At 38.0% G+C, this 20989-nt stretch overlaps 2 protein-coding genes, 1 long non-coding RNA gene, 1 other non-coding gene and 1 pseudogene across 4 annotated transcripts; 4 read left to right on the top strand and 1 right to left on the bottom strand.

Moving 5' to 3' along the window:
* The first annotated feature begins 2456 nt into the window (after positions 1-2456).
* Positions 2457-14549, top strand: LOC131298524 (uncharacterized). Its single transcript, XM_058324006.1, has 10 exons — positions 2457-2872; positions 5322-5969; positions 6447-6623; positions 6848-6919; positions 8518-8643; positions 9521-9577; positions 9949-10071; positions 10170-10214; positions 11222-11542; positions 13725-14549. Exons 1-10 carry the CDS (start codon positions 2588-2590, stop codon positions 14391-14393), a joined length of 2523 nt encoding a protein of 840 aa, XP_058179989.1. The 5' UTR covers positions 2457-2587; the 3' UTR covers positions 14394-14549.
* On the top strand, positions 6294-6419 carry LOC131299323 (small nucleolar RNA snoR111). Its single transcript, XR_009190706.1, has one exon. It is a non-coding gene; the product is annotated as a small nucleolar RNA snoR111 (small nucleolar RNA).
* Positions 8421-9528, top strand: LOC131335608 (uncharacterized). Its single transcript, XR_009202561.1, has 2 exons — positions 8421-8590; positions 9457-9528. It is a non-coding gene; the product is annotated as an uncharacterized LOC131335608 (long non-coding RNA).
* Positions 14550-17257: 2708 nt separating the features above from the next.
* On the top strand, positions 17258-20878 carry LOC131298063 (E3 ubiquitin-protein ligase SINA-like 10). Its single transcript, XM_058323340.1, has 2 exons — positions 17258-17595; positions 19956-20878. Exons 1-2 carry the CDS (start codon positions 17362-17364, stop codon positions 20520-20522), a joined length of 801 nt encoding a protein of 266 aa, XP_058179323.1. The 5' UTR covers positions 17258-17361; the 3' UTR covers positions 20523-20878.
* Positions 20645-20728, bottom strand: LOC131299358 (U4 spliceosomal RNA; annotated as a pseudogene).
* Positions 20879-20989: the final 111 nt, after the last annotated feature.

Raw genomic sequence — 20989 nt, 5'->3', positions numbered from 1 at the left:
AACCTCCCTCTCCTCTCGAATTCCCTCCTCGCCCACACCATCTCCCTCTCCTCCAACTCCACCTCACTCCTCTCCACTACTTCACCCCACCTCCCTTCCCTCTCTCTCTTCCTATCTTCTCTCTCTAAAAACCCTTCCTCCCTACCCCACTCTCTCTCCCTCCTCTTATCCTCTCTCCTCAACATCACATCCCTCAACTCCAACACTTGCCCACCCATCAAACCCAATAATCTCTTCTTCCCTCTCTTACCCTCAATCCCTTCTCCCTCACCGCAAAACCCATCATAACTCTCCTCAACATCATCACCCAAATCCCCATTCTCATCCAAATCATCACTATACCCATCAAACCCTAACCCAAACACATCACCACCAAACACATCCACATCATCATCACCACCGACGTTACCACTCTCTCTCTTCCCCTTGGCGTCGATCTCGACGTCTCCGAAGACCTCCTTGTACCTGAGGAAGTTCTCCCAGTGGTTCTCGCCGTCGGTCCAGTTGTAGGAGTCGGTGCCGTCGGAGGCCCTGATCTTCTGCTTGACGCCCAGGTACTGGTGGCGCATGTTCTGGACCTTGATGGAGACGTCGCGCCAGGACCACTTGAAGGGGAAGCTGAGGGGGTCGAGGTGGTGGTGGAGGGCGTTGACGGCGTCGGCTATGGGCTTGAACTTCTTCTCGCGGGTCTTGAGCTTGGCTAGGGTTCCGGAGGTGAGGAGGTCGGAGTATTTCTGGAGCAGGGTTTGTTCTTCGAGCTCTGACCATTTCTTTCGCTTCATCTTCGGAGGGGTGTCGGTACAGTGCGGCAATTTGGGGAAATCGGATTTGGATTTGGGAGTGCAGGGCTGACTCAATTGGAAATGGAGAAGACTACTACTTACTATACTTTGTTTGATCGTCAGATAAATGTTTGAGATATAAATATTTGATAAATGATTTTCAGACCTTGTTTTTTATTATTGCGGCACTACAATTTTTTTGTTTGTTAGTGAAATTTTTTTTCACTGGAAGAAAAAAAATGAGTGCCATAGTCGAAAAAGAGAAAGTGAAAATCATTTTTCAAAAATCCAATAAGTTTGAGTATTTTTTCGTCTTTACTCAATTTGTTAAAAAATTTGATAAAAATCACTAAAGACAAAAAAATACGAATGAAGAAACAGTCAAAAAAAAAATTGAAGGAAATATTTCTGAGAGAAATAGTAAATTTTTTTTTTTTAGATGATTGATTTATTGAGTAAATTTCATTGACATCCCCTGAATGTTTGCTATAATGACGAATACCCTCCTACGTATGAAAAAATAACGATGAATTCCATGTAATTTATATATGTGTTTAATGACGGATACCTCTCTTAGTCTCTTATGTATGAAAAATAATAATGAAACCCAATAGTTTTTATGTGTTTGAGATCTTTTTAGTACTTATCTAAGTCCTAAAAGAAAATAAGTACTTATTTTTTTAATTAAAAGTAATGTATTGTAAGATAATAATCTATCTCGTAAAGCGCACAATAAGTACTTAAAATTAGATGAGTAAAAAAGTGATTAAAAATAAGACTTTGTTTAAAAAAATAAATACTTAAAAAATAAAAATCTCTGCGAAAACAAAACCTTATGAAAGAAGAAAAAGTGATTAGGAGGGCAACAGTAGAGAAAAGTTCTTTTTTTTTTTTAACGGCGATAGAGAAATTTCATAATCTTTTATGCCATTCTTCTGAAGATAAAAGAAAAAAATGATAAGAAAATATGCCCTTTTTATTTTTAAAAACTAAATAAAGTTGAAATGTCACCTAATAATGAAGGGAAATTAAGAAAAATATCAAAAACATTATCAAAAAGTATTAACTATGAAGGAAACACAATAACATAATATTTTTTGCACTCCATTATTTTTTAATGCACTCCAAAACTTGTTACTCCTGTGTATGTAAAACAACTTTCCAATACACATTAGATTAAAGTGCATATATATATATATATATATATAAAATAAAAAGTAGAGTGCAAATATCACTGATCTCCAAAAATATCTTTCCCCAACAAAATCTTCTAGTTAATCTTGGGCAATAAATTTGGCACTCACTTTTTAATAATCACACTTTAATATTTGTAGTTTAGTGTTCTAATCATTTTTATTTTCAACACTAAAAGATATAAAAAATAATTACTAGTTGATGCAAGCACTCTTTTTTTGTTTTTTAATGGGTAGATTTACGAAATAGTCCCTGCATACATACACTATTTACAAGTTTTAGAGACTATTTCGTAAATTCTCTCGCTAAAAAATATCAAAAATAAGTATTTACATCCATTAGGAGAATATAGAATTTAAATTCCAAAGATAAATATACTAAACTGCGACTATCTAAAAAGTGAAGGGTCAAAATCAGTGTCAGTTGTGTTCTTTCTGGAAGTTGCCACTTCTCTTCCCAATGTTCAAACAAAGTGGTTCTTTCTCTTTGATCAAAAAAAGGTGGTTCTTTCTCCTCCTTCCTCCCCTGTTTTCCGGACAAAGCCTTGACATTTTGCTGGTACTGGTAGTAGAGTAATACTGTAATACCAGAGGGAAAGGGATCCAAACCAAATGGCGAACACTTCTGCATCCAGGGATCCCATGGGCTCTGTCAAGGTTTTAGATTGGGATGCATTGTTATTGGGTTCCACTCCAAGCGCCAAGAAACGGAGGAGTTCTCGGCAAGACCATCAGGAACAGGCATCGTCCAAGGTGATCATTGATCGTTCCAAAGGTGACTCTGGTTACGCTCAAGCCAGTGGGGACCCAGACCCTTCCAATTTCCTCACCCTAACTGATCCAGACTTGCTCGATTGCCCCATCTGCTTCAATAACCTAAGCATCCCTGTGTTTCAGGTTCATATTTTGTTCACACCCTCAATGCATAGTAGGAGTACTTAAGTACCATTTTTTTGTACATTGTGGTGGGTCTCGTTTTGTTATTTCTCAGTGATTTTTTGGTTGTTTGCCTTTGATTGTGTTTTTTTTTTTATTATCAAAAAGATCATCTCAGTTATATTAATACAAAAATAAAGTACAACTAAAACAATCAAACAAAATACTACAACAAAACAACAAAATAAAACAAAACAAGAAAAGTCGCTCAGCGCCGATGTTGGACCCAGTACTTTGCTCATGGAGGTGGGTGGATGGAAGATCGTCATCGGATTGCACTCCCGCCGCGGGATCGCCAAAGGATCTACTTTCATATGCCTACATTGTCGCCACTAGAGAGCTCAGGAAGCTACTGTTCGAAGTAAATCGATCAGGGTCTCCATACAACGGTACAAGAGCCGATACCGAGAACTCCAGATCTGGGTTTCCCAAACTCAAAAATGATGGAGAGAGTAAGAGAACTTCCCTCCCTAAGGAAAGAAGAGGAGAGGGGGGATCTGGGTCAGAGGGGGATCTGGGTCAGAGGGGGAGGAAGAAGGAAGAGAGAAAAAAGGGGGGGCCTTTTGTATAATTCACAAATAAAAAATGCTTTAAAAATACGATAAGTAGTCAAAATCATAGTAAAAAAAAAAAAAGGATAATCATCGATTAATTTGTAATGCATTACTTAAACATCACTCTTTTTTTTTTTTTTTTGCATTTTTTGCTCCAAAAGCAGCAATTAAGCTCTCATAGTTTAGTTTTGCCACCATTGTTTTGGGCCTTTTGTTTCAAGTTTCCATTTAAATTGGCCCCAAGTTATATTGGCCATTTTCCTACTAAAAATATCCATATACATGATATATAAAAATTAAAAGGCCTCTAAAATTGGAAAAAAAATAGGGGCCAATACGACCGCATCCTCAGCGTATGTCTAAGGTCGGCCCTGTTTGTTTTCGCCATAAAATAATACGAGGGGAAATATTGTCCAAGTTATAATGATTTTAAGGAAAATGTTCTTTCTTTTGGCTACTGGGGTTTGGTTCACTCTAGACAAAAAAAAAAAAATTTATAAGAACTCTTGCATACGACGATCTCTCATATTGATCACGTGAATTGGAACTCACTATGGTCTTATTGGATGATCCAAACGATACACTTTTAAGTGTTTATGTCTACGTTGTCGATGCAGAAAATTAGATTGATCAGACATGAGTATCCATTTGAACGAACATTATTTGTCGCAAGAATAAATAAGGGTCTGAAAGTTTCTTTGTCCTAAAAACAAATATAATCCGACTAAACTTTTACTGGCATTCAATTGACCTGATATACGGCATGGATGATTTACCTCTCAAGATCAATAAAATGAAAGATTGTATCAGTAAGTAGTACCACAATAAGAACCTAATAAGCCCCAGAGTTCATTACATGAACATCCACACCCTTTCTCAGTTGTGAGGGCCAATGGTAAGCCCCACTTGCTCCAACATTGGGTTCAAGTCGAGGCTGGCTAGGGGGATTAAGCTCAGGAGTTCACAATTGGTAAGCTTCTTTTTATAACTCAGGCGTTCGGACCAACTTATGCACACCACGACTAATCTTGAGGCCCAATTCCACCGTCCACTTGCGGAGAGCCCAATTAAAGTCAAAGTAGACCTCCGTCTGGACTGACCTCAAAGGAGCTGATAGCACCTAGGAGGTTTCAAACCTGAGACCTTAGAAGGAAACAAACTTCTAAGTCCCAGACCTTGACCACCAGGCCAATCCCTTGGTGTTTTCACATTCCAGGGATGACAAACCATCTTAAATCTTGTTGAACTTGGGTAACACGGCCATATGGTCTTTTCATCAGCAATATGGTTCATATATCCATCAGCTTTTATGACTTGGTCGAACATAATATTTTTTGACACGCTGTATGCCTAATTATCTAGGATATTTGCATTGTAATTCAATTCTTTAGCATTTCGAATGACTTGTTATAGTTCGGATACTTGCACATTGAGTTCCAAGCATGTCAAACTCAGAAAATTGAAGATCATCACGGTGAAAAGTTTTGGGATGCATGAACTCCTTTGTAATTTCGACTACCCACATTGGTAGGCTTAGATGTAAAGTGATTACAGTGAGAGAATTCCTACAGATTTCGGTGTAGAATTTACCATGTTATGGTCTATATGAATCTGTGAGATGTATCTGTTATATGCGGAACTTCACTATATACATCAGTCCATTATATGCTTTGAGAAGTTTATTAGTATTTCCATTGGTGGCACTTTTCTGACTAGTTAATTGCTAGGAAAAGTAATCACTTTGTTCTTTTACAAGTTTTGAGATAAAAAAAAATTTACCCTCCGCACGGTCCTCAATAAGTTTCTCTATCTATCTCTCTCCACTCATAATGTTCTCTTGCTAAATGGTTATTTAGTGTTTGAATGGACATCTAGCATGCTCCTCTTGTTGCATCAAAGTTCGAAACAAGTGTCCGTCTTGCTCTTCAACTATTGGCCATAACCGTTGCCGGGCTATTGAGAAGATCATTGACTCGGTCAGAACATCATGCCGGAACAAGAAGTATGGGTGCACGGAAATGGTGTTTCGCTGCAAGAAACGTGATCACGAGGACGTGTGTCTTTATGCGCCGTGTTCATGCCCTCTTCCTGATTGTGACTTCATTGGATGTTCACCTGACCTATCTGTGCACTTCAGCACGGAGCATCCAGACTCCGCTAAGCCCTTCTGCTACAACAACCGCATCCCAATCTCCTTAGAACTACAACAAAAGTACTTTATCCTTCAAGAAGAACAAGAAGGCACGATATTTGTTCTCAACAATGAGGTCCAAAATCTTGGAAATGTGATCAATGTTTGCTGTTTCGCGCCGAGCTCAGCAAAGAGAGGGGTTTCATACGATCTCATCGCTACAAACAGAGGAAGACTGGTGAAACTACTATCTTTCGCTGAGCGTGTTTGTGGGCTGGTCAAAAATACTTCCCTTAAGAGTTTTCTTATGGTTCCAGGTGATTTTGTTGGTTCTTGCGGACAGCTCGAGTTGGAACTTCGCATATTTGACACTTGAAGAGGTGATTGTGTTACTTGAAGTAGGCGGAATTGTAAAATATATAACGTGGCGGTTGCATTTCACCGGGTAATTGGGTTTGTTCTAGCAAAATGCAACAACTTGGTTGTTTTCTCTACGCTATAAGGAATTTAGCTCAGAAAATTGTTGGGATTTGATCTTTGAAGTGTTTTTGGTCGTGCTTATAAAATTTTCGTATGCTCGGCTATAACATGAATATGCTCTGCTAAACGTTGTTACCGGCCCCACCGCTGACCACTGAACAACGTCCCCGTCACCTCCCAATCCTTCCCTCCTCCCAATCCTTCCCTCTCTGTTTGAGAAACTGAAGAACAGAACACCCGTCTGTTTCTTCAAACACAGCAGAAGGTACAGAAATGATTGTGGCGAGATATCGTTTCAGTCATCACCCTTCAAATTGACGATTCGATTGTTGCTTGTCCATACTCCGCTCAAAAATTTCCCTTTTTGAAGAAATTCCTCCACGCATTTACAGATTTTGAGAGTGCAAGTAATGTTAACTGGAGTACTTTCGGTACTCAGAGTCGCAATACTACGGGATTTATAACGAGAATAGTGAAGCTGCGAAAATCATATTGGGTTATCCGATTAGGGGTTTCTGTTGTCCTTTTTAAAACTAAACTAACCCTGGTAACAATCTTCTCAAGCGATGTAGAAGAAGTAGTGCGCGCGGTGCTCAAACGTAAAGAACACCGTTGAAATGGAAATGCTCGGGATTTCCGTTGTCAGAAATAATAAAAGTTACATGCAATTACGAAGTTGTCGAAATTGAAATGTGCAGAAAAATAAACATAGTATGACCAGAGCCAAAAGAACGATGGGTTTCTATGATCTTGGTCTATCTCCTTTTATAGGCCCGAAAATGGCAGTTACTTGCCATAATCCCATTACCCCCACTTTGCAACAGGCACGAGAAATGCTTGAAGGCAAATTGGCCAATTGCATTGTACCTTGCCAAGTTTCCCATGAACTCCAAAACCAATTGCCATGGAATCCATGATTTGAACCCTTTTATCTCCAAGTAATCCCATGCAATAAATAAAGCCTGTTGTTTAAAAAAAAAAAAACAGACTTCCATTGTAAAGATTTCAATAATTGAGATCATATAAAACCTGTTGTTTGAAAAAACCAGACATTCTTTTGAAAAGATTTCAATAATTTCTTAAATCAGGGAATGCACGGAACATTTGCATGTACTGAGGTTGTGAATATGTACCCTACCGAACGTTAGGTGCTGTTTTTTCACACAACCGGGGTACCCCATCCCTTTAGTTTCATCCCGATTCAAATAGTTATCCGTACCGGTCATACTGGGCAATAACGGGCTATTACCAATGGGTACTAGTTGGTACCGGTCATACTACAATTTAATTTTTTTTTCTATTTCTTAGAAAATAATTCTATAATTAATAATTTTGTACTAACAATAATAAATTTCCTTTATATCACCGTATATAGTCTTCATAATTGCTACTATTATACTCCCTCCGTCCCATTTTTTTTGCCCATTTTGACTTTTTAATGTCCCAAATTATTTGTCGAATTTGAAGTCCATTACTAACCTTTCTATTTTTTTAAAAATTGTGCATGTAAAGAATGTGAACCTTCATTCAATGCTAAAAAAGTGATGGGTATTTTTGAAAAATCAAAGCTTTTCAAGAGTAATCATTATATCCTCTAAAAAAATTAAAATTCCAAAAATTTATACTCCTTCCGTCCCTATTTAAGTGTCCCGCTTCGTAACTCCAACTTATTAAAAAAACATCATCATTACACCTTTCACATCAACTTTTACCTCCACTTTCCTTCTTTACCCTCTATGGAGACATCATCATTACATTTTTACTCACTAACTTTTTAAAATAGAATCTACTTTTAGGGGCAAAATGGAAAATTCACAAATTTTTACCCACTAATTTTACAAAATAGACATTATTAAGGGACAGTCCAAAATGAAATACCGGACTCTCTAAAAAAGGGACGGAGGGAGTATAATAAGGAGGCTCAGTGTTTGAATTTCTCATATTTTGGACCCTTAGATTTATATACATAAATTCTAGGGTCCGTTTGATTAGCGAAAAAAATATAATGGAAAGTGAAAATGAGAGAAAGTGAAGTATAAGAAAAGAAAAAGAAAATGTATTTTTTCCCCACATCTATTTGATTATAATGAAAGTTTTGCAAGAAAATAAGAAAGTTATAGAGTAATTATTGTTCATTCAAGCAAGAAACAAAATTTCCATGCACTTTTTGTGAGAAAAATTAAAGCAAGCTTTCTAGTTTTAGAAAGTTGTATGGAAAAGTTTGTTTTCTATCATTTTCTAAGATATTCTTGCTAAGTGAACACCAAAAAAGTATTTTTTTTTTTCTCTTTCTTGCACTTTTTACTATTATCTCGCTAATCGAACGGAACTTAAAATACTGAAATTTACAAGGGAAGGGCCATATTGCAAGAGAAACAAAACACACGTTCTCTACAGGCTGCTCTCACGCGAGGGGACGGAACTGCCCAATACAAACGCAGGAAGACCAAGAGACTCCAGTGACCATCATGGTAGGGAAACGCAGGAAGACAAGAGACTCCAGCGACCGTCACGGTAAGGAACTGCTCTCACCATCTCCGACTTCTGACAATATTCGGAAGAAACTTGTAAGGGATTGTTGATAATTACCAGATGTGGCTAGTGTCTCGAATTCAAATCGCCACATGAAGTTTTACTGTACTGGTAAATGACGTGGATTTGTGGATTTTATAATCAAAACTTTTAAATTAGGGTTAGCATCCCAAGTGTTTGATTAAATGTATCAACCATCCGGATACTCTTCGGCTAAGAATTTTTCTGAGATTGAGAATAGTTTTCAGCATCCCAAGTGTTCGATTAAATAATCGGTGAAGGAATTGTACAAGGGCTTTAGGTTAGTCTCTTGAGAGTAGGTCCTAACGTGCATTGTGGTTTTCCCTTCTTGCTTTTTTAAGAACAGGGTTTGGGGAATTGGGGTCACCAAAATTAATGTCAATTGCTAATTAACATTAACACACACATACACTTTTCTTTCATTCTTTTTTGTTGTTATTGATTTTACCAACTTTTTTTCTTTTGAATTGCCGTTTGTGATTTGCTTAGGTCAGAGCTACTAAATTAAAGCAGTAACGTAAAGGGAGAAATTAAAAGAAACTCACCTTCATTAGGCCACACTATCTTCTCTCCCTAACCTATTTTTAATATGTGCAAAGGACACATCACTGGTATGTTTACGATGAATTGAAATATATAGTTTAAGTTTAGGAAGGCTTCCGTCCAATTGAAATATCGAAGTGTTGGAAAGAGATTTTTGGATATCATTTTTCGTTCCTTGTAACCCTTTTACTACTTGTATCCAATTAGTTTAAAGATGCTTCCGTCCAATTTTTTTTTTTCTAATCTTGGGTTGTGTTTTGTTTTTGTCATTTCCCTTGCATTAGGCATCTTTCAAGCTTGGGATTAGAGGAACTTTATTATTTGCCTAACACGTACGGATAATTAAAGGCAATGGCTAGGAAAGAAAAGACAATACATGTGGGTAATGGAGAAGAAGATTCACAGGTATTAGCCTTTGGTGTATGTTTTATCTTTCTTTTGAAAAAAAATCATTGGGTGTCAACTGTCAACTAACTAAACTACAGCTTTTGACCTATTTGGGTAGACAAAGTAGTGTTACAATTTTGTTGGGAGTGTTTTGATTTTGCTTCTACACATACTCTAGTCACCAATTGGTAATGAGATATCAAAAACAACACTTGCACAATGTGCACGACGAGAACGAGAACGAATTTTAAAGCAAAGCACTATTCGGCGATCAGAACAACACTTGCAAGGAGATCCAAGTGTAAGACTCTTATGACCTATTAGGGTAGACAAAGTAGTGTTATAATTTTGTTAGGAGTGTTTTAATTTTTCTCCTACACATACTCTAGGCACCAATTGGTAATGAGATGTCAAAACAAACACTTGCGCAACGTGCACGACGAGAACGAGAACGAATTTTAAAGCAAAGCACTATTCGGCGATCGGAACAGCACTTGCCAGGAGATCCAAGTGTAAGACTCTTATGAATCAAAATCATGTTCAACGATCCACATCTTCTGACCATATATTTTGTAATTACTATTTCTCAATTGTCTTTATACATGTAAAGGTTCAACCTCTTCGAGACAGCAACATTGTCGTCCATGTTCAGGAGGTAAGTCTATATACAAATACAGATTTTCCCCTAATACATTTTATGTATCTTTTTAACAGGAAACGCAAAGAATAGAAGCAATTGCTGGGAAAGGGAAGGCAACGTATGTAGATAGTGGAATGAAAAACTCACAGGTAACACATGTTGACACATATCTTCTATCTTTCATTTGAAAAAAAACACGAGGAGTCGACTAAGGGTGTCTACAGTGCTATAATAAAAAATTGATAATTAAAAGTTGTCACATCAGCTTTTGATTATTTATTTAGGAGATTGTTAAGATTAGCAATATAAATGTCTACAATAGCATAATAAAAAATTGGATAACCAAACTAAACTAAAGCTTTTGTCTTATATGGGTAGACAAAATTACTGTAGTGCTTTACTGCTACTTATACAAGTTTGAGAAATTTTCTTACGGAGTACAAGTTTTGAGAAAAAAATTTCTTTTACTGCTACTTTTACAAGTTTTTTACCGTTATCGGCAGACTGTAAGTATTAAGAACTTTGGTAGCAAGCCAATATTAACTTGAAAAAATGATGAGAAATGTGAGCAAATACAAAGCTTATTTTGTGATAAAAGAAAAAAATAGAGAAGAGATTCCCACCACTTGTTTGAATTAATATTTGAGAAATTTGTTCAAAATCAAATGCAAAGCTTTTTTTGTATTCCACCAATTTCCTACAAAAAAATGTTTGTTAATATTTGAGAAATTTCAAGAAATGTGTTCAAAATCAAATGCAAAGCTTTTTTGTATTTCACCATTTCCTACAAAAATGAAAAAAAAATTAATAAGAGATTTGGTGAGATTTTTGTTTTCCACCATTTCCTAAAAAAAAATTATTATGAGATTCGGTGAGAAACTGTAACATTTATTTTCTCATCGAATTGTGATTTTGACATTCTAATATTAACCGTGGCTAAACAAGAGTGTCAAAACAATTTCTTTTCTCTCGTCGTATGTACTTTCAAAGTGGTTCTTTCTCCTCTTGCGTCCCGTTGGTAGAGGAAGCCCAGAGGGGAAGAGATCCAAATGGCGAATAATACTTCTGCGCCTGGGAACTTGTCCGAGATGAGCCTAATAAACGAATTATTATTACAGCCCCAGATGCTGCTAAAAGACTTGAAATCCTTGTGTAGCAGCCCAAGTACCAAGAAACGGAGGACTGCTGGGCAAGACGAAGGGAAAGAACAACAGGCAGCACCATCGAAGGTGATTGGTGCTTGTTCCAACTGCGACCGTGGCTCCAATTTCCTAGCCTTAACTGATCCAGACTTGCTCGATTGCCCCGTCTGCTTCAATAACCTCACCATCCCTGTCTTTCAGGTCCATTTCTATGTCCACTCCCCTCCATTCTGTACATCAGATGGGTCTGCTTTCTTTATTTCAGTGATTTCGTTGTTGTTTGCCTGTTGGGTTGATTTGTATGCTAGTTTTTTTTCTTTTTTCTGTCAAGCAGTAGGAGAAACTGAAAACAACTCCATAATTACTGTAAGCCCAACCCAATTACTAATCCCATTAGGGGGAGAAACAATACCAACAAATACAAAAGGAAGAACACCCACAAGCAGGTGAGGATATTTGAACTCGTGAACTACTAGTGTGATATAAGAGTCCTGGCCAGCTAAGCTAGCTCCAGTTGGTTGTATGCTAGTTTATTTCAGCCATCAAGTATAAGGAAAGAGATGTTGAGGCATAGCACAGTGGTTGAGCTTGCTCACCTTGGAGCTCCTCCGTCTACCAGGTCGGGAGTTCAATTTTCACTAACCCCTCCCCTCCCCCTAGAATAGGATAGATGTAGAATTTGCCTTGTCAAAAAAGGAAAAAAAAAAGTACAAGAAAAATAGTTTACAATTATTTTGACGAATAAAATTCTTATTTTTGACTTCAGGATTTGGTATATCCTTTATTTTGTCAAGCTACAATGTACAAAATTATACCTACAGATTTAGCCCTAAAATCGAGGACAGTAGGAGCTTACAGACGCGGCAAAGTTATTAGGAAGATTAAGAATGAAAGAGAGAGTGGGTTCATGGTTGGGCAAGAATTATTGCAGAACGGCGAATGGATTAAACCAAACATGTTTGAATTCATTTGTGTTTTCACTTGAATAGTGATGGAAGGTTGGAGTGTTGCAGATATTGGAGAGAGGCCATATACCTGTACTCGCGTAGTTTTAGAGTAGAATGGGGCAAGATGGAACCCTCGGTACCATATGCCTAGCCTCTTGAGACTGGGTAAATGTAGCTAGTGAAGTTGGGTCAAGCCAAAATACCAGCCATGTATAGAGGCCGTTTGAGTGAAGAAAAGTGAGTTGGGCATATCATTATGCTGAGACGGCTCATTTTGATAGTGGGTTGGGTTAAGGCCAAGGTTGACTAGGAGGATAAGTTCAGTATTTGACAATTGTTGGCTAATACAATTAGATCAGTTTTGTTCTTTCTTTTTCCGCCTGTAATTAGAAAGAAAGAAATTGCAAGATTGACTATCATACAAGCGGAAAATTGAACCTTGGCATCTTCTTGTGTTGCTGGCCGAAGTAAAAGTATTTCATTATGTTGGATTCATGAGAGGTCTTTAATTTTTATTGCAACTTGTCTTAATCAAAATCTGAGTTTTGTTTTTGCTCTGTTGCTTTTTTCTGGTAGTAATGTAACCGGTAATTCAGTGAATATAGCTCCTTGTCCAGTCTCCATGGTGCCATGTACCTTGTCTCCATTTTCGGTCAGCAACACAATGATCAACTGATTTTTGTGAATCAAATTGTTTGACCGCCTCATATTCTTCATCATGATCAGGAAAATCACAAATTAGGAATCGGTAGTGGGTCCAGTCATGACGGTTGACGGACAAAATGTATTGTAGGTATCTTATGTTATCTATTTGTAAGTTGTAACTCATTGATGAGCACTTTCTTTATCTGCAACCCACTGATGCGCGCTTTCGATATACCAGTGATGGACTCAGTAGAGGGGTCCCTGAGTTGTTTGTTGCCAGCAAGTCATCTCAAACATCTTTTTGAACATGGTTTACATGTCAGTTTTTTCATCAGCAAAAAGGTTTATATGTCCAACTACTTATATGACCTGGTCGTACACGTATTGGTTTCTAATTTCTCTCATCCAATGCATTTGAAATATTTGCATTCTTAATCATTTGTTTTGTATTTCGAGTTACTTCTTATAATCCGGATACTTGCACATTACACACGTTACTATGTATAGTGTTCAGTACTAAGCAAATTGAAGGCAATTCGGCAGGCTACATGATAAAAGTGATTAAAGAGATGCAAATCCAAGGTTATTCGATGTAGAATGTACCGTGTTAGTCTTTGAATCTGTGAGATGTATCTGTTATGTGTGGACCTTCAGTATCTACGTTATTCCATTATGTGCTTTGAGAAGTTTAGACTACACTTTCGTATTTCTATTGGTGACACTTTTCTGACTACTTAATTGCAAGGCAAAGTAATAGCTCTAACATGTTCTCTTGCTAAATGGCAATATAGTGTTTGAATGGACATCTAGCATGCTCCTCTTGCTGTATCAAAGTTCGAAACAAGTGTCCTTCTTGCTCTTCGACTATTGGCCATAACCGTTGCCGGCCTATTGAAAAGATTATTGAATCAGTCAAAACATCATGCCAGAACCAGAAGTATGGGTGCACAGAAATGGTGTTTCGCTGTAAGAAACGTGAACACGAGGACATGTGTGTCTATGCACCGTGTTCATGCCCTCTTCCTGATTGTGAGTTCGTTGGATCGTCCAAGAAACTATCCCTACACTTCAGCACCAAGCATTCAGGCTCCGCTAAGCGCTTCTGCTACAACTGCAGCATCCCAATATCCTTGGAACTACGACAGAAGTCTGTTATCCTTCAAGAAGAACAAGAAGGCTCCATATATATTCTCAACAATGGGGTACAAAATCTTGGAAATGTGATCGATGTTTGTTGTATTGCGCCAATCTCATCAAAGAGAGGGTTGTCGTACGATCTCATCGCAACAAATGGTGGAATATCAGTGAAACTACAATCTTTTACTGAGCATGTTTGTGGGCGGGTCGAACATACTTCTCCAAAGAATTTTCTTATGGTTCCAAGTGACTTTTTTGGTTCTTGTGGGCAGCTCAAGTTGGAACTTCGCATATCGGAAGGGCCGGGAGTAGTTCACGGGTGAAGAGGTGGATTATGTATCTAACGTAGGTGTGGATATATATAGTGTGGTTGTTGCATTTGACCTGGTAATTGAGGGGTTTTGTCTTAAAGTTGTAAACCTATATGTTAGAGAAGTGTTGGGTTTCGATCCTTGAAGTGATTTTTGTCATCCTAAAAACCTTTTGTATGCTGCCATAACATGATAGGCTCTGCTAAATGTTGGAGTAATAAGTGGACCTTTTTTGGTCTAGTCCTGGCATTGATGGGACCAGATCGAGGAGGGGATTAGCTGAGGTTCGTGAAAGCTTGGCCATACAACCCCTGACCAACGAACCGGAAAAAAAACGTTGTGATATGTGGACCTTGTTTGGTCTAGAAACTCATCTCTGATTTGGACCTTGTTTAGTCTATTTTCTGTTAATTTAGACGAAAAATGTCACGGCTGCACTTTAATCCAAAATCATAGAGACTCAAATTGGTCATTAATAAAAGGTATTAATACAAGGAGGTCATTTGCAAAAAAGCCAAACCACATGGATTTTATACATACTTTGACCTTTATTTTGTTATTTTCACTCTATAGGAATTCAAATGGGGTCGGTTATTTGCAATCTACTATTTTCTCCGTACAACCCCTTTAAAATTAAAATTTAAGACAAAAGTACCCCAATGTGCAAGGAGAAAAATACCCAACATTCATCTCCATCCTCATCTTCTCCTTCATCGCCATTTGCCATCCCTAGCCGGAGCCCTCCATCTTCGGCGATTATTTTCCCTCTAAGTCACCGATTTTGGTAGCAAGTCACCGCTTTCTTTTGCATCGATCATCAATTGTTGGTTACCTACCATGAACTTTCCTTCTTCCTCCCCTACAGAGTGACCTCCAGACTAGATTGTGAGATAGAGAAAGAAATGGATAGATACATATACATACAGTCCGGATCCAATGAGGGATCCCGCCCGCACAGTGCTACCGTGCGGGACTCCCCTTTTCCGATCGAATTGCGACGATCCGAGCCGCTCAAAGTGATCAGAACGTGATTTTAAGGGTACTCGCGAGAAATCAGCAAAAAAATGATCGGGAAGGGCTTGATTCGAACAGTTTTTTATTGAACGGTTCAGTAAAAAACTGTTCGAATCAAGTCCTTCCCGATCATTTTTTTTGCTGATTTCTCGCGGGTACCCTTAAAATCACGTTCTGCATATTTTGAGCAGCTCGGATCGTCGCAATTCGATTGGAAAAGGGGAGTCCGCACCGTAAGGGATCACTCATTGGATTCGAACTCCATATACATATATGGTAGGTTAAAAGACATTAATAGCCTTCAACTAATCCACTTAGGGAGAGGTATTAACTTTTTTCGTCCAGTGTAAGGGTTTGATAGTTAAAGGGGGAAGAGTGTAACATTTTGCGAAAATTTCAAAATACCCCCAATCTTTACACCAAAATTCAATTAGACTTCCAATCTTTTAAAAATTTTAATTTTACTTCTAACGTTCCATTAATCAAAACACCCCCTTCCGTCCGAATGACTAACAGATTCCGTTAAAAGCTCCGTTAAATAGTACTCCCTCCATCCGGATTTAATAGTTTTTTTTTGGAGTTCATGCCATTTTTTAATCGATTATATCTTCCAATTTAAAATGTTTTACGTGATTTCGAAAATATTGTATTATAGAACTAATCGAGATCTATCAAACAAGATACATATTCGATATGAAATTCATTACGGATTCAAAGATATAACCCGTTTTTTAGCCGGTTAGAATAGAACTAAGGACAATTAAATCCGGATGAAGGGAGTATCCTGATCGAATTTCAATGATCCGAGCCGCTCAATGTGATTAGAACGTGATTTTAAAGGTACCCTCTAGAAATCAGCAAAATAAATTACCGGTAAGGGCTTTATCTGAACAGTTTTTTATTGAATAGCTCAATAAAAAACTGCTTACATCAAGCCCTTTCCGGTTATTTGTTTTACTTATTTCTCGCGAGTACCCATGAAATCACGTTCTAATCACATTGAGTGGCTCGGATTATCGAAATTCGATCGGAAAATGGGAGGTGTAGACCGAAGCAAAATCCGAATGTCCGGACTTGAACAAAATCCAGATCGATCCGCACCTCCCCTTTCCCAATCGAATTTCAATGATCCGAGCCGCTCAATATGATTCAAACGTGATTTTAAGAGTGTCCGGGAGAAATCAACAAAAAAAATGATCGGGAATGGCTCATCTGAACAGTTTTTTATTTTTTTATTGAACTATTCAAAAAAAAACTATTCAGATGAAGTCCTTTCCGGTCTTTTTTTTTTGCTGATTTCTCATGAGTACCCTTAAAATCACGTTTTGAACACAGTAAGCGGCTCAGATCATTTAAATTAGATTGGGACACTATTTAACGGAGCTTTTAACGGAATCCGTTAGTCATTCGGACGGAAGGGGGCATTTTGATTAACGAAATATAACATTGGGAGTAAAATTGAAGTTTTTAAAAGATTCAAAGACTAATTGAATTTTGGTGCCAAGGTTTGGGGTATTTTGAAATTTTCCCGTAACATTTCTTTTCTCATCAAATGCACACAATCCGAAGGTGCCGTTACTTTTTCGGGAGTGATTATTCGCAATTTCGTATTTTTTGCATTAGTCCATTAAAAATTTTCAATTATACTCGACAGTTAAGTTAATTATCGAAATATAATATTTTTTGTAGCTATTTATCGAAAATGTTTGTTCGATAGTTGTTTACCGAATATTGAACATATTTTTGATATGTAATTACCGAAATATAATATTATTTTCAACAATTATTTACCGAAATATTAGGTACGATTTTCAACAACCATTTACCAAAATATAATAGGGTAAGGAAAAAAATACGGCACTGCGAATAGTCGTAGTCTGCTTTTCTCTTACTCCATTTCTCTTCCACCATTCTTCGACTTCGAAGTGGTTCTTTCTCCCGTTGCGTCCCGTTGGACCGTTGCTAGATGAAGACCAGAGAGGGAGGGATTCAAATGGTGGACCGTTACTCGCGGCAGTGGAGGCGGAAAAACGTACGGCCGAAATGCGTGGAATCCTTGTCTAGCAGCCCAAGTACCAAGAAACGGAGGACCGCTGGTTGTTCCAACTGCGACCGTGGCTCCAATTTCCTAGCCCTAACTGATCCAGACTTGCTCGATTGCCCCATCTGCTTCGATAACCTAACCATCCCTGTCTTTCAGGTCCATTTCTATGTCCACTCCCCTCCGTTATATTAGTGTGATTTGCTTTTTGTGTACAACAGATGGGTCTGCTTTATTTATTTCAGTGATTTTGTTGTTGTTTGCCTGTTGGGTTCATTTGTATGCTAGTTTTTCTTCTTCTTCTTCTTCTTCTGTCAAGCGGTAGGAGAATAGAAGTAAAAGAATTACATGAAACTGAAAACAACTCCACAATCACTGTAAGCCCAACCCAACTACTAATCCCGTTAGGAGGAGAAACAATACCAACAAATACAAAAGGAAGAAAACCCACACTCAGGTGAGTGAGGAGATTTGATCTCGTGACCTACTAGTGAGATGCAAGAGTCCTGGTCAACTAACCGCCCGCCCCAGTTGGTTGTATGCTAGTTTATTTCAGCCATCAAGTATGACAAAAATAGATGTTGAGGCATAGCACAGTGGTTGAGCTCGCTCACCTTGGAGCTCCTCCATCTACTAGGTCGGAGGTTCAATTTTCACCAACCCCTCCCCTCTCCTCAGAATAGGATAAACGAAGAATTTACCTTGTCAAAAAAGAAAAAAAAAAAGTGCAAGGAAAATAGTTTACAATTATTTTGACAAAAAAAACTCTTTACTTTTGACTTCGGGGTTTGGTATCCTTTATTTTGTCAAGCTACAAATGTACAAAATAATACATACAGATTTAGCCCTAAAATCTAGGATAGAGTATGAGCAAACGGATGCAGCGAAGTTATTAGGAACATTAAGAATGAAAGAAAGAGTGGGTGGGCAAGAATTATTGCAGAATGTCGAATGGATTAAACCAAACAAGTTTGAATTCATTTGTTTTTTCACTTGAATAGAGATGGAAGGTTGGAGTGTTGCAGATATTGACCTGTACTCGTGTAGTTTTAGAGTAGAATGGGGAAAAATGGAACCCTCAGTACCATATGCCTAGCCTCTTGAGACTGGGTAAATATAGCGAGTGAAATTGGGTCAAGGCAAAATGCCTAGCCATGTATAGAGCCCGTTAGAGTGAAGAAAAGTGAGTTGGGCATATCATTTTGCTAAGAGGGCTCATTTTGATAGTGGATTGGGTCAAGGCCATGGTTGACTAGGAGGATAAGTCCAGTATTTGACAATTGTTGGCTAATACAATTAAGCCAGTTTGTTTCTTTCTTTTTTCCCGCCTGAAATTAGAAAGAAAGAAATTGCAAGAATGACTATCATACAAGCGGAAAATTGAAGCTCGGCATCTTCTTGTGTTGCTGGCCAAAGTAAAAGTATTTCATTATATCGGATTCTTGAGAGGTCTTTAATTTTTATCGACACTTATCTAAATCAAAATCTGAGATTTTTTTTTTTTTTTTTGCAAATGTCTTAAAGTGGATTTAACGTAGTTCAGTCTGTTATTTATTTTTTGTGAATTGTTAAGACAACCAACATTATGACGGTAAAAAGTCTAATATTGAATAGTTGTTGGAACCCTTCACATACACTCTACTTTTCAAGGCAAGACTTTTTTTTTAGCTGGTAGTAATGTAACTGGTAATTCGGTGAATATAGCTCCTTGTCCAGTCTCCATGGTGCCACGTACCTTGTCTCCATTTTCGGTCAGCAACACAATGACCAACTAATTTTTGTGAATCAAATTGTTTGACCGCCTCATATTATTCATCATTATCTGGAAAATCACAAATTAGGAATGGTTAGTGGGTCTAGTCATGACGATTAATGGAAAAATGTATCGTAGGTATCTTATGTTACCTATTTGTAACTCATTGATGAGCACTTATCTGCAACTCACTGATGCGTACTTTCAATATACCAGTGCTGGACTCAGTAGAGGGGTCCCTGAGGAGTTTATTGCCAGCAAGTCATCTCAAACATCTTGTTGAACATGGTTTACATGTTGTCAGTTTTTTCATCAGCAATAAGGTTTATATGTCCAACTACTTATATGACCTGGTCGTACACGTATTGGTTTCTAATTTCTCTCATCCACTGCATTTGAAATATTTGCATTCTTAATCATTTGTTTTGTATTTCGAGTTACTTCTCATAATCCGGATACTTGCACATTTCGCACGTTACTATGTATAGTGTCAAGTACTCAGCAAATTGAAGATCATTCGGCAGGCTAGACGACAAAAGTGATTAAAGAGATGCAAATCCAATATTATTCGATGTAGAATGTACCATGTTAGTGGTCTCTTTGAATCTGTGAGATATATCTGTTATATACGGAACTTCCGTATCTACATTATTCCATTATGAGCTTTGAGAAGTTTAGACTCAAACTTTAGTATTTCCATTGGTGGCACTTGTCTGACTACTTAATTGCAAGGCAAGTAATAGCTCTAACATGTTCTCTTTGCTAGATAGCAATATGGTGTTTGAATGGACATCTAGCATGCTCCTCTTGCTGTATCAAAGTTCGAAACAAGTGTCCTTGCTCTTCCACTACTGGCCATGACCGTTGCTGGCCTATTGAGAAGATTATTGAATCAGTCAAAACATCATGCCAGAACCAGAAGTATGGGTGCACAGAAATGGTGTTTCGCTGTAAGAAACATGATCACGAGGACATGTGTATCTATGCACCGAGTTCATGCCCTCTTCCTGACTGTGACTTCGTTGGATCTTCCAAGGAACTATCCCTCCACTTCAGCACCAAGCATTCAGGCTCCGCTAAGCGCTTCTGCTACAACTGCAGCATCCCAATCTCCTTAGAACTACAACAGAAGTCCGTTATCCTTCAGGAAGAGCAAGAAGGCACCATTTTTATCCTCAACAACGGGGTTCAAAATCTTGGAAATGTGATCGATATTTGTTGTATCGCTCCAATCTCATCAAAGAGAGGGTTTTCATACGATCTCCTCGCAACAAACAGCGGAAGATCGGTGAAACTACAATCTTCTTCTGAGCATGTTTTGGGGCTGGTCTAACATACTGCTCCTAAGAGTTTTCTTGTGGTTCCAAGTGACTTTTTTGGTTCTCGTGGACAACTCAACTTGGAACTTCACATATCGCGGTCGCCGGGCGTCGTTCACGCTTGAAGAGGTGATTATGCTATGTAAATTAGTTTTCAATCAGCAATTGACGGGCCTCGGTTATTACCTCACTAGCTGCGTCATTGCCCAAGCGCAATAATTTATGTATAAAATAGGTGTATATATATACTGTGGTGCATGCATTTCACCTGGTAATTGGGATTTGTTCTAGTAAGATGCAACGACTTGGTTCTTTTGCCTAAGCTATAAACCAATTTAGCTCAGAGAATGGTTGGGTTTTGATCTTTGAAGTGATTTTGGTCATCCTAAAACCTGTTAATTTGTGTGTTGCCGTAACACGAATAGGCTCTGCTAAACGTTGTTGTAATCTGTGGTTCTTTTGAACTGTACTGCTCGCGTCC

Source organism: Rhododendron vialii, chromosome 8a (assembly GCF_030253575.1).
Source record: "Rhododendron vialii isolate Sample 1 chromosome 8a, ASM3025357v1".
Classification (NCBI taxonomy): Eukaryota; Viridiplantae; Streptophyta; class Magnoliopsida; order Ericales; family Ericaceae; genus Rhododendron; species Rhododendron vialii.
Note: the sequence above shows the minus strand (reverse complement) of the source record. Positions and strands in the feature narration are given on the sequence as shown.

What these genes read in the sequence shown, in the direction of transcription:
- LOC131298524 (XM_058324006.1), top strand. Translation starts at nt 2,588, where the DNA reads ATGGCGAACACTTCTGCATCCAGGGATCCCATGGGCTCTGTCAAGGTT. An exon ending in GGCACGAGAAATGCTTGAAG is followed by an intron (nt 6,920 to 8,517) that starts GCAAATTGGCCA and finishes ATACAAACGCAG; the next exon opens with GAAGACCAAGAGACTCCAGT. An exon ending in TTGTCGTCCATGTTCAGGAG is followed by an intron (nt 10,215 to 11,221) that starts GTAAGTCTATAT and finishes TCCCGTTGGTAG; the next exon opens with AGGAAGCCCAGAGGGGAAGA.
- LOC131298063 (XM_058323340.1), top strand. Translation starts at nt 17,362, where the DNA reads ATGAAGACCAGAGAGGGAGGGATTCAAATGGTGGACCGTTACTCGCGG. An exon ending in TAACCATCCCTGTCTTTCAG is followed by an intron (nt 17,596 to 19,955) that starts GTCCATTTCTAT and finishes TCTCTTTGCTAG; the next exon opens with ATAGCAATATGGTGTTTGAA.